This window comes from Amblyraja radiata, chromosome 30 (genome assembly GCF_010909765.2).
Source record: "Amblyraja radiata isolate CabotCenter1 chromosome 30, sAmbRad1.1.pri, whole genome shotgun sequence".
Classification (NCBI taxonomy): Eukaryota; Metazoa; Chordata; class Chondrichthyes; order Rajiformes; family Rajidae; genus Amblyraja; species Amblyraja radiata.
The window spans coordinates 13,439,967-13,452,799 of NC_045985.1; the positions used below are offsets into that span (position 1 = coordinate 13,439,967).

General features: G+C 45.2%; 1 protein-coding gene across 1 annotated transcript in view; it reads right to left on the reverse strand.

The window, feature by feature from the left end:
• Positions 1-6,606: 6,606 nt before the first annotated feature.
• LOC116989964 overlaps positions 6,607-12,833 on the reverse strand; it is a 41,421-nt gene continuing 35,194 nt past the window's right edge. The window contains exons 10-14 of the mRNA XM_033047519.1: positions 12,648-12,743; positions 11,821-12,054; positions 10,741-10,763; positions 10,519-10,637; positions 6,607-7,334 (exon numbers count right to left, since the gene is read on the reverse strand). Coding sequence (XP_032903410.1) covers positions 6,805-7,334; positions 10,519-10,637; positions 10,741-10,763; positions 11,821-12,054; positions 12,648-12,743 — 1,002 coding nt within the window. The 3' untranslated portion in view covers positions 6,607-6,804. The remainder of the gene's footprint in view (positions 7,335-10,518; positions 10,638-10,740; positions 10,764-11,820; positions 12,055-12,647; positions 12,744-12,833) is intronic.

Here is a 12,833-nt window from a genome sequence, read left to right on the forward strand (position 1 = left end):
AGTATGAAAATGATCATAACTTTTTTAATACTGAAGATATGAAAGTGAATTAGGCATCAAATTAAAGTTGTTTTGTGCTTTATCTGATGGGAAAAATTACAGGTTTGATTTTTTTAATCTCAAAATTGTGTAACATTCCTACAGAGTGGAGTTTACTTTACTTTAGAGATACAGCATGGAAACAGGCCCTTTGGCCCACCGAGTCCACACCGATCATCGATCACCAATTTAAGCTTGGACTCTGATATCCCGCTTTGCCGTTCACTCCCAACACACTTGGGGCAATTTACAGAGGGGCAATTAACCTACACACCCGCAAGTCTTTGTGATGTGGGAGGAAATCGGAGCACCCGGAGGAAACCCACGCAGTCACAAGGAGAACGAGCAAACTCTGAACAGACAGCACCCGAGGTCAGGATCAAACCCGGGTCTCTGGCACTGCAAGGCAGCGGTTCAACCCGACTGCTCCACAGTAGCTCAGAAATATTAACCCTTCCCGTTCCAGATACTCTATACTGCCTACTTGCTGAATGTCGACAACATTTTCTGTTTTTGCTGGTAGTTTATGGTCAGATACACATTCCAATCTCTCATTCAACTGGAAAAACTAAAAAATACACAGATGCTGAAAATCTGAAATAAAGAAATGCTCAGCAGGTCGGTTAGCTTCTGTTGATAAAGAAGCAGAGTTAATAACTCAGGTTCAACACCATTCATCATCAGTATTAGATCTGAAATGGAAGGTCTGTTTCACCTTGCAGATGCTGTCTGACCAGCTGAGCATTTGGGGCAATTTCTTCTTTTATCCCACATTTTAAAGCCTCGACATTTTAGCCATGCATTTGGTTTGGGCCACATACTAAATAATGTGGGTGTACAAAAATGCTGGAGAAACTCAGCGGGTGAGATGCTGCCTCACCAGTGTATTTTTTAACATGTTCAATAAATTAATTTAAAAAAATTAATAAAGTAAGTACCTTGGTGCTTTTAAGATGGAAATCATCCTAAAAATGCTTGGCTGTGCAGCTTGTTTTTAAACTCCATTTTTGAATATTCCTGCGTGCAATTTGTAATTGCAATATTTCCTACATTGCAAAATAGTGGCTGCATTTCCAAATTATTTTGTCAGTAAAGCACTTTGGAGTCTCCTGTGGGGATATTGTATGAATGCAAGAAGGTTCTTTGTGGCACGAACTTGGGCTTGGAAGAAACACTCCATTTCCAATGCTGAAACTGAAGTGAGTAGACAAAAGTGGCCGAAGGTGTCCGCGGCCTTGGAATGGAAATTGGTCGCTCGCCCTTGCCCAGAAATGGAGACAGAGCCGCCGAGAAATGGAGGAGGGCAGTGCGAAACTAAACAGAGGAAAGTGGTGACTATTTGGAAAGTGAGGGAGATAAAACGATTAAAAAAAAGATAAAGAACTGGACAAGCTAGATGCAGGAAAAATGTTCCCAATGTTGGGCGAGTCCAGGACCAGGGGCCACAGTCTGAGAATAAAGGGGAGGCCATTTAAGACGGGTGAGAAAAAACGTTTTCACCCAGAGTTGTGAATTTGTGGAATTCCCTGCCATCGAGGGCAGTGGAGGCCAAGTCACTGGATGGATTTAAGAGAGAGCTAGATAGAGCTCTAGGGGCTAGTGGAATCAAGGGATATGGGGAGAAGGCAGGGACGGGTTATTGGTTGGGGACGATCAGCCATGATCGCAATGAATGGCGGTGCTGGCTCGTAGGGCCGAATGGCCTCCTCCTGCACCCATTTTCTATGTTTCTAAAACATTAAAGTGGTGAACGAGAGCAGCAGCGATACAGACATAGAGTCACACAGCACGGAAACAGAACTTTCAGCACAGCTGTTCCATGCCGACCAAGATGCCCCATCTAAGTTAGTCCTATTTGCCGCGTTTGGCCCATGCACCCCATCTAATCTTTCCCGCCCATGCACCTGTCCAGATGTATTTTAAATGCCTCAAACAACCGCCATATAGTACCCGAGGAAGCGGCGGGGGAGGGTTGTGGCTACGACTGAAACAAGGAACGTTCCCCGTAGTCTACAGAGAGGTAGGCAGAGCCTGATCCCTAACGGGTTCCCACCCGAAATCTGGAATTTGTTTTGGACCCATTCTTGCACAGATCAATTCATTAGAAAACGAATCTATTGCGTGAAGAGGAAATGTTGGAAAAACGATATAAACACGTGTCAGCGGGCTTTATGACCCGGGGGAGCCCGGAGCCGTGGACCCGCCGCGGCTGCTGCTGAACCCGCGGTCAATGGGGTTTGGGGCGCGAAACCATCAATGAAAGGGGCGGGGCCCGGCTGAGGGGAGGCGGAGCTCAGCCCCGTCAATCACAGCCCTGACCAGAAAGTGGATGTCATTTGTAATCAGCTTCGGGTAAATTTCATTCCCTTAAACTAAATACATCAGTGCTTCCTATCGTGAATTGTTCATTATGTTAGGCTGTACAATAATATTACTTATACAGCAAATACTATAATGAAGAAGGGTCTCCTCCCGTGATGGAAATGGGTTTTAGGAACTAGAGGGTACGCTAAGGTCCGTCAGGCTGAAGGGGGGGAGGGGGATATTTTTAATGTGCGGTCATACCCATGTAAGAGTACACGAGTGCATAACTTGTTTATTGTGTATTATATGACACAGCTGCTTTCTTGCATCTCTCTCTCTCTCTCTGTGGCTCTGCCCATCGTCTGCTTCGGTGAAGGAAGCTGGTGATTGGTTACAACGCCCCTCGGAGACTGTGTCTGATTGGCCATCGAGTGACCAGTGCATTACGTGATTGGACACAATGGCCTTGGAGACAGCGGCTGATTGGATGGGAGGGAGACCGATTTGTTGATTGGACGGGAATGTTCAGGGAACCAGGTTGGTGATTGGTCACAACGCCCCCGCTGAGACTGTGTCTGATTGGCCATGGAGTGACCAGCGCATTACATGATTGGACACAATGCCCTTGAAGACAGCAGCTGATTGGACGGGAGGAGACCGATTTGTTGATTGGACAGGAATTTTAAGGGAAGCTGGTCGGAGATTGGACGCAACCCCCTTCGAGACAGCGGTTGATTGGCCGCCAAATAATCGGGCACAAAAACTGACAAATAGGGAAACAAAAAAAAAATCGGAATTGCAATTTAAATCTGATATAAGGTACATAGGGTGGGTATCGATTAATTCTAAACAACAGATTTAAAAAATAATCTAACCCCATTAATTAACTCAAGGTGTATTATGATGTGTTCTACAGTATGAAGTGTACAGCAAAACTTGCACATCCAGAGTGGTCTATCATGTTGTTTCTTCAGTGGACCACCGACTTATTTTAAGAGCAAAACATAATGTGCTGGAGATCTCAGCAGGTCCAGCTGGATCTATGGAGGGTCCGAAGAAGGTTCTCGACACAAAACGTCACCTATTCCTTCTCTCCAGAGATGCTGCCTCACCCGCTGAGTTACTCCAGCATCTTGTGTCTATCTATGGAGGGAATGGCTAGGCGACGTTGAGGGTCGGGACCCTCCTTCAGGCATTTTTAAGGGGTTGGGAAAGATCGAAAATTTACGTATTTAAACATTATGTTACAAATATAACTAGTAGTGTGGGGTAAAATTCCATGAGCTACAATTGCCACATACATACCGGGGTGGAAGATTGCAACCTTCACCCTGTTTCGACTAATGCAATCAACTCGACGTGCACAAACGGAAGATCAAATAGAAGTATCAAGTATCAAGTAGCCTTTTTTGTTGCCACGCTGGGAAAATAGCCCTGAATCATTCCAACGCTTCTGAAACTAAATTTATCATTAAAAAAATCTCCAAACTTACATCGATCTGTATTCCTCAGTCAATATAATTGTGTTGTGACAGAACAAGTTGTCCAACAACTTTAGGCTGTGCACGCCACACGAAAGAAGAAGCCACATACATACCCAAAAGTAGAAATGTAAAAAGTTACAGCGTGTAAAAAAAATAGATATCTGGAACATTGTAGACTCCTTGTACCAAATTCAAAATTCTATATGTTGAAAATGGGCAAAGCAAAGAGTAGCATGTTCTCTAGAAAGGCTTATCCTAAAATAATTGATCGGAAGGGTGTGATTTTCAGTCAGGATGTCTGAATCATTCAGTCAGCGAGCTCGCGGTCCGGACCCCTTCTCTATTACCTTCTACATAAAAGCAAAGTGTCAATGCCTCTTCAAGTTCTATTAATCCACCCGAAGCTTCAGTTGCAGGTACAGCTGAAGGGATTTGGCGCTCGGGCAACGCTATGAATTTATATGAATTTTAAAAATCCGATACGTTTAAATCGTTCAAAAGCTACAACCACAACGTGATAAATAACACTAAATAAAACAGAAGCAAATAAAGGCAAAGAGAAGAACTAACCTTGAAGGAGCGAGAGAAAACAACACGCATACAAATTACTAAATAATGTGGGTGTACAAAAATGCTGGAGAAACTCAGCGGGTGAGATGCTGCCTCGCCCGCTGGGTTTCTCCACATTTTTGTTTCTACCTTCGTTTGTTCCAGCATTTGCAGTTCCTTCTTAATATAACATGGGTGAATGCCTATACCTGCAAAGCAGGAAGAAGCCTATGCCCGCGATACGGAGCCCTTAATGACAGTAAGTTTTAAGAAATTCTCCCGTGAATTTTATTCAAAGGAACGCGGCGTCATTAATACTTGGTCACAACACAATTATATTGACTGAGGAATACAGATCGATGTAAGTCTGGAGATTTTTTTTAATGATAAATTTAGTTTCAGAAGCGTTGGAATGATTCAGGGCTATTTTCCCAGCGTGGAAAAGTCAAAGACGAGACGACATTGAATTTAGCACTGTAGGGGGATCTTTCAAGAAAATGTGCGGGGCATGTTTTATTACACAGGGTGGTGGGTGCCTGGAACGCGCTGCTGGAGTGGTGGTCGAGCACATACGGTGGAGGCATTGCAGTCTGATGTGGGCTCTCCATAAAGACATCCTCTATGGAAAGCTGCATCTGGGAGGAGAACCATTGGTCTTCCCCAGCTACATTACAAGGATGTCTGCAAGAGAGATATGAAGGTGCTCGACATCGATGTGGTGTCCTGGGAGAGCCTTGCAGCTGTCCGCATGAGGTGGAGAGGTACCCTGAACCAACATCACCCATGGTCAGTCATGACCGAGGGGGGCCCACAATATTAAAGTTCTGATCTTGAGAATATCACATTTTTGAATTTTCAAGGCAGTCTGGGTGTTTATTACTATTTCCGTCACAAAGGTCAATTTTGTAATTATCTACAATTAGGTAACTAAGTAATTATACGCATAAATTTCAGGTCATCCAAGTATGATGTATCATGTGTTTAAGAAGGAACTTCAGATGGTGGAAAATCAAAGGTACACAAAAAAGCTGGAGAAACTCCAGCTTTTTTGTGTACCTAAAATGTATCATATTTGTTTCAGTCTATAATAACTGAACATTTCATTCAGTTCTCTTATTTTTTAAGAAAGTTATGGGCTTTTATGTCAATTGGCTGTCCTCGATCACAGCTTTTGTATTAAGTTTATGGAAAAGCAAGAGGGAACAAGATGCTAATTTCTGAGTATGAAAATGATCATAACTTTTTTAATACTGAAGATATGAAAGTGAATTAGGCATCAAATTAAAGTTGTTTTGTGCTTTATCTGATGGGATAAATTACAGGCTTGATTTTTTTAATCTCAAAATTGTGTAACATTCCTACAGAGTGGAGTTTACTTTACTTTAGAGATACAGCATGGAAACAGGCCCTTTGGCCCACCGAGTCCACACCGATCATCGATCACCAATTTAAGCTTGGACTCTGATATCCCGCTTTGCCGTTCACTCCCAACACACTTGGGGCAATTTACAGAGGGGCAATTAACCTACACACCCGCAAGTCTTTGTGATGTGGGAGGAAATCGGAGCACCTGGAGGAAACCCACGCAGTCACAAGGAGAACGAGCAAACTCTGAACAGACAGCACCCGAGGTCAGGATCAAACCCGGGTCTCTGGCACTGCAAGGCAGCGGTTCAACCCGACTGCTCCACAGTAGCTCAGAAATATTAACCCTTCCCGTTCCAGACACTCTATACTGCCTACTTGCTGAATGTCGACAACATTTTCTGTTTTTGCTGGTAGTTTATGGTCAGATACACATTCCAATCTCTCATTCAACTGGAAAAACTAAAAAATACACAGATGCTGAAAATCTGAAATAAAGACATACCATTCAAGAAATGCTCAGCAGGTCGGTTAGCTTCTGTTGAGAAAGAAGCAGAGTTAATAACTGAGGTTCAACACCATTCATCATCAGTATTAGATCTGAAATGGAAGGTCTGTTTCACCTTGCAGATGCTGTCTGACCAGCTGAGCATTTGGGGCAATTTCTTCTTTTATCCCACATTTTAAAGCCTCGACATTTTAGCCATGCATTTGGTTTGGGCCGCAGGTGTGGTAACAGGTCACAACAGTCACTTATTAAATCAGATTTCCGCTGTTTCTGCAATTGTCAAAGTTAATTCTCAAAGTTACAGCTGGTCTTTGGTGACGCGGTTAACGCGTTGAAATGAACGGACCGACAGACAGCTCTGATTTCAGTTGCTGTTTATTTCACTCTTCCCACATTTACATTCCTCCTGGTTTTATTTCCACGCTCACTGGGATTTTACGACGCGGAATTTGGGGATTAAATGGGAGCCGTTCAGCGCCGACCTGTTGTCCACCGGGTTTCTGCCCCACAGGCACTGTGCCCCGCTCCTGACGCCGGTCCTGGGACCCGACCATTTTACACACCCGGATCGGAACCGGAGCAGATTCTCAGCCAATTTCCATCCCAAGTCCCAAAGAACGGATAAAGTTTCTCCGTGAATTTATTCCCTGTGAAGGTGTGGACATGGGACTTGGTGTCCGCGTCGTAAAATGAAACTGTCCCGGACTCGTAACTGAGATAAACTCCCACCCTCCCGGGGATGGGACGGGCGGGGAGACGGGATGTTGGGGAGGTGAGTGCATCAAACTCGCCTTGCCGCCGCCAGATCCTCCAGACACCAGTCTCGGGGGTCAGTGTGACCCCTCTCTTCCTCTCCACAGACTCTGCGGCGACTCCCAAACTCCAGCCCCGACTCCCCGCCACCTCCACCTCCCAGTAATGTCTCCCCGATGTGAATCCCTCCGATCCCAGCACACACACCGCGACTGTAAACCTCTTCCCGGTGTCAGGGAGACTCCTTCGGGTCTCGGCCCATCTCACCTTCTTCCGATCCTCAGACACCTCGAGCCGCGGATGCGCTGCTTCCATATCCAGGGTGACGGAGACTGGGGGGAGAAGAAGAGAATCAGAGAGTCCCCGGGATCGGGGGGAGACTCGGGCAGCGCGGCCCCGGGACCGAGGGAGAAGCCGCTCAGCCTCAGACACAGGCGGGCGGACAACTGAAACCGTGCCCGGGGTTCCACCCCAACCACATCCGGTGGACATAGAAACATAGGTGCAGGAGGAGGCCATTCGGCCCTTCGAGCCAGCACCGCCATTCATTGTGATCATGGCATGACAATAGACATCTTTCCCGGAATTTTTATTCGGGATGGAGAGGGGAATTTTGTCAGGTGGGGAAGGGTGGACAGGGAGGACAAGTGCGGAGAGTGAGGAGGATTGCAAGATTGCGGTGGGGATGGAGAAATGAAGCGGGCTAAATAGATATGGAGGCAGATCGGAGCAAGAGGATATTGAGGTGAGTGGTAATTTGAGGTTGTTAAAGAGGAGGTAGAGGTGTGGGGTGGAGCCGCCATGATCATAGTGAATGGGGGGGGGGGGGGGGGGGGGGGGGTGACATGAGGGGCCAGATGACCTGCCCCTGTTTCTTTGAGCGGAGGGTGAGAGAGAAGGAGGGGTGGCTTGGACCATGGAACGAAGCAGAGGTTGAATGATCGGGCGTTAGACAGAATGGGTGGAGACTTGTGGTCGTAGGGTCGCCGAAAGAGAGGGGATTCACGGGTGGATTTGATGGGTGTGTACAACCAAAAACACACTGATCTCATTGTGAACCAATGTATGATCTTCACTGAGGGACTTGACAATGTTGCACATGTAAGGCTGGTCCAGAAAGGCAGGTGGGATCCAAGGCGAGCTGGTGAAATGGATCCAAAGTTGGCTTGGTGGTTGGAGGTAAAAGGTAGCGGTAGAAGGATGATTTTTCTGCTTGGAGGTCTGTGACTGGTGGAGTGCAGCAGAGATCGGTGCTGCAACCTTTGCTGTTTATGTTATATGTTCATGGCTTGGATGTGAATGCATGAGGTGTGATTAGTAAATCTGTGGAGGACGGAAAAATTGTGGATAGCAGGGAAGGCTGTCAATGTCTGCAGCAGGATATCGGGTAGATTATCAAAATCGTATACGCATGCAGGGATATCAGATCAAGAGAGTGCAGGTTTATTTTTAGAGCAAGGAATTTTAAAGTGGTTCTGAGTTGTAAGTTTTCTTTACATTGAGAGTGGGTGATATCTGGAACATGCTACAGAGGTGGTGGAGTGAGATATAATCACTATATTTGAGACACTTAAATAGGTGAGGTGCAGAAGAATAGCAATGTAATCTGGGCAAATCGATTAGTATAGCTGGGAAATAGGTGGACATGGACGTGATGGGCCGAAGGGCCTGATTCTGTAATGTACAACCATGGCTCTCAGCTCTAAGAGCACTGAATAACTGAGTCTCCACAGCCACCGGTGCAGGGAATTCCAAAGGTTCCCCAGTCTCTGCGTGCAGTAATGTCTCCTTATCTCTGTCCTACATGGTGCAGCCCACATTCTGAGAGGGTGCCCGTTCTCCAGACCCCGCAGATAGTGGAAACATCCTCCCTGCATCCAGCCCACTGAGCCCTGTAAGAACTTTGTTTCACTAAGATCTCCTCCAATACACCCGAACTCTCGAGTACCCAGTCCTAGTCTACTCAATCTCACCCCGCACAACAAAATCATTGTCCCAGGAACAAGTATTGTTAATCTTTGCTTCAATTCCTCTGTGTCAAGTCTGTCAATTTATCAATTTATCGGTACACAGGAGCATAGGAACACAAGAAAACAGGAGCAGGTTTAGGATCCGCTCCTCAGGCTTGCCCCTCCATTCAATGTGATCATGGCTGATATAAACTGGCACCAATTCCTCTTTTGTGTGAGTTCCCCATAATCTAAAATATTCGATCAATCAAATATTTATTTGTAGCCAAGTTGCACAGATCCAATAACTCAGCGTTTCACCACCACCTTGGGCACAACATTCCAGATATTCACTGCCCTCTGAGAGATGCAACTTCCACACATCGCATGAGAGGTCGCTCTGGAAGGTTGGATCTCAAGGAATCCGGGGTGAACTAGCCGATGGAATACAAAATTTACCTGAAGGTCGCAGACAGAGGATGTTGGTAGAGGGTTGTTTTTCAGACTGGAGACAGAGTCCATTGTTGTTACTTATTTATATACACGATTGGGTGTGTATGTAGGTTGCACGGTTAGTCAGTTTGCAGATGGAACTAAAATTGGTGACATTGTGGAGAGTGAAGAAGGTTATCTGAGAGTAAATAGGATCCCTGTGAACTGGGCCAATGGGCTCAGGAACGGCAGGTGGGATTTATTCATGTGAAGGTGAGGTGATGCACTTTGCTGAGACAAACCAGGGCAGGACATACACAGTAAACGGGGAACTTTATAGAACTGAGAGATCTCGGGCTGCAGGTACACAGTGCCATGGAAGATGCAACAGGGACAGGCAGGGTGGTGAAGAATGTGTTTGTTGCTCATATTTTCAAAGGTCAGAATAAGAAATACAGTTTGACACAATAAGTTTGTAAGCAAATTGGAGAGAGTGCAAAAGGATTTAAAATAATTTCATCAGGTCTGAAGGGCTGGGTTATAAGGAGACGGGGCAGGGACATTTGTCTTTGGAGTCCATCAGCTTTTACAGATGTATATAAGATTTATATAATGTGCACAGATAAGGTGAGTAGCCGGAGTATTTTACCCAAGGCAGGAGAGTCTAAACATCTGACTCTGTGATGCTTCCCGGCTGATGAGTTTAGTGGTTTAGCTCCGACCGCTGGCATGCTTGGGGCCTATATCAGCGAGAAGCCGCGGTCTCCGGTAAGAAAGTGGCCGATTCGGGTGCTCCAAGCCGCGGAGTGTGTTCCATCCGTCCTGACGTCAGAGCTTCGATCATCCCGACGAGAAGGCTTGTACATCGGGCCATCCCTGGCGGCGACTGCGGAGGGTCAAGGCCCCAAACAGGGGAGAACAAAAGGAGGAAGACTGACTGAACTTTATTGCCTTCCATCACAGTGATCACTTTGGTGGATGTTTACGTTAAGTTCTATCGTTCGTTTTAATTGTGTTGTGTTCTTTTAATTGTACGGCTGCATGGTAACTCAAATATCACTGTGCCTTAATTGGTGCATGTGACAATAAATGTGAATCTGAGATACAAGAATAATGGAAAAGGTACAAGCTTTACCTCGCTTGAAGTCATCAGATATTTCTTTGAATGTCGTGTTGAACAAAACAGGGCAATTAAACTTTTCAATCTGCAAGGCATCATCTACCACCGACAGTGGTTTGGCATCATCACGAACCCTGGAAACACAGTATTTTAACATCTGGTCATAAACTGAGCATTAGAAATGTTTTGAGTTGTTCCACAAAAACGTACCATGTTTCGGTCAAGACAATGTCTTACCTTCGCTTACAACCAGCTTCCTCCTGAAAGAAATAAAACACAAATCTCAATTGATTGAGATGGACCGTCCTCATCTCGACAGCGGGAATTTCACCAAATTTCTACAACCCTCTGATAATTCCCATTTCCCAACTCTTATCGCCACTGACATGCAGACAGAAAGCGGATATTGTCGCAGAGATGTAGAACGATGGGGGAAAGCACAAGGAATGTTCATGAGAATGACGCGATAACTGAGAGGATGGAACTTAATGAAAAGACTGGACAGGTCGTGGGATTTCATCCGGAGAAGATGTCAGGAATGATGGGAGGGAATTTAATATTATCGGTGGATTTAAATGTGTGGGGATGAAATAATATCTCAAGTCGAAGGGGAGACCAATAATCAAAGTTGAAATGTAACGTGGTCTTCAATATATACCGAAAGAAATAGTCATGAGAACATGGACCTCACTTGCATTGGAGGGACTGAAGCCAACAGCAGAGATAAATTTAAGTGCAAGCGGGATAAACACATTAAGGCTCCTGGAATTGGGGTATTGTTACCGGGTGTGGAGAGTAGATGGGAGGGATGATGAGTGGAGCAGAAAACTTGACTGGATAGGATGGGCCAAATGGCCTGTCTATGATGTAGAATGGGATTCATTCAATGGTGAAACAAGATGGAGAAAACATAAAGAGCAAATTCCCCCAAGGTGACCACCCACTGCTGATGGGAACCAGATATAGATGATCAATCTGATGTGCACGCCACTTCTAGATTACATTGTTAAACCTCTCAGTCTCTTGGTTGGAGAATCCCAGATATTTACTGCCCTCTGTCCATTCGTGGTCTTTGGGATCAGATATAGGATCACCCGTCGTTGTTCAAAACATTACAGAATACAAACACCTCTCTACATTCCGGCCAGGCATTCCTGAGATGCCATGGATTATATGGGAGGCCAATTAGTTTGCTGGAAAAGAGGGAACATTTACCTAATTCCCAATTACTGGTAAATGCAGCATTTATTTCGGAAATGTCACCCACCATTTTGTGACTGCACTTTCACTTTGCCAAACTGTAGTGTAACCCCTCACCTTCAGAAACACCGCACTGTCTTTTTGACCCATGTGTTGCTGCAACTTAAAGAGATCCTCCTGAATAGATTTTAAATTCTCTTGAATCTCTCCAAGATTTTTCCCCATTGAATTTAGAATCTTCTTCTCTTCCTCTCGGATATCTGCCAGTACGCGCTGTTCTTTCTCAGTGAGAATCTGGTGCAGTTGAGCAAACTGGGATGTGATCTTGGACTGAAGGTTGTGTGACTGTTCCTGTGAAATGAAAGGTGAAGATCACTACATAATGTCACTGATTGTGTTTCCTCACGACTTTGACCGTGACATTTGTCCTGTGCATTTTTTATTTGGCAATTCAATTCCAAATGTTTCTGAAATATCATGACGGTAATCTTATAACCCATCAATCCTCTACCCCCAATGCAATTCCCTGCTGCCTATTCCTTTTCATGTGCCCTTTAATTCCAATTCATCCGCCCACTTTCCGAGGGGTAATTTAGTCGCCGATTGACCATTGAACCAGCATGAATGAAAATGACTAAAAATGCTGGAGTAACTCAGTGGGTGAGACAGCATCTATGGAGAGAAGAAATAGGCGACCCTTCAGGTCAAGACCCATTGCTCCATGGATGCTGCCTCACCGGTTGAGTTTCTCCAGCATTTTCTGTCTACTTTCGATTTTACCAGTATCTGCAGTTCCTTCTTAAACATTGAAGCAGCGTGTATAGGGGTCGTGGAAGGAATCTGATGCGGTCACAGGGAGAAGGCATGAAGGTTACACTATCATTACACGCACCACAGGGATCAAATCTACAAAAGATCAGGAAATCGAAACTGGAAAGTCTCACCAGAACTCCAGAAATATTCAGTTTCTGTTGCTGCTCCATTTGCTGGATGTCTGATTCATTTGTTGTGAGAGATTCGAAGGAAGATTTCACCTGATCCTGGGATTGTGTTTGAAAATCAGAGAATAAAAGTGTTAGACAATTAAAATGTAATTAAACAATGATGCGATCAACATCGATTTGCTTTAC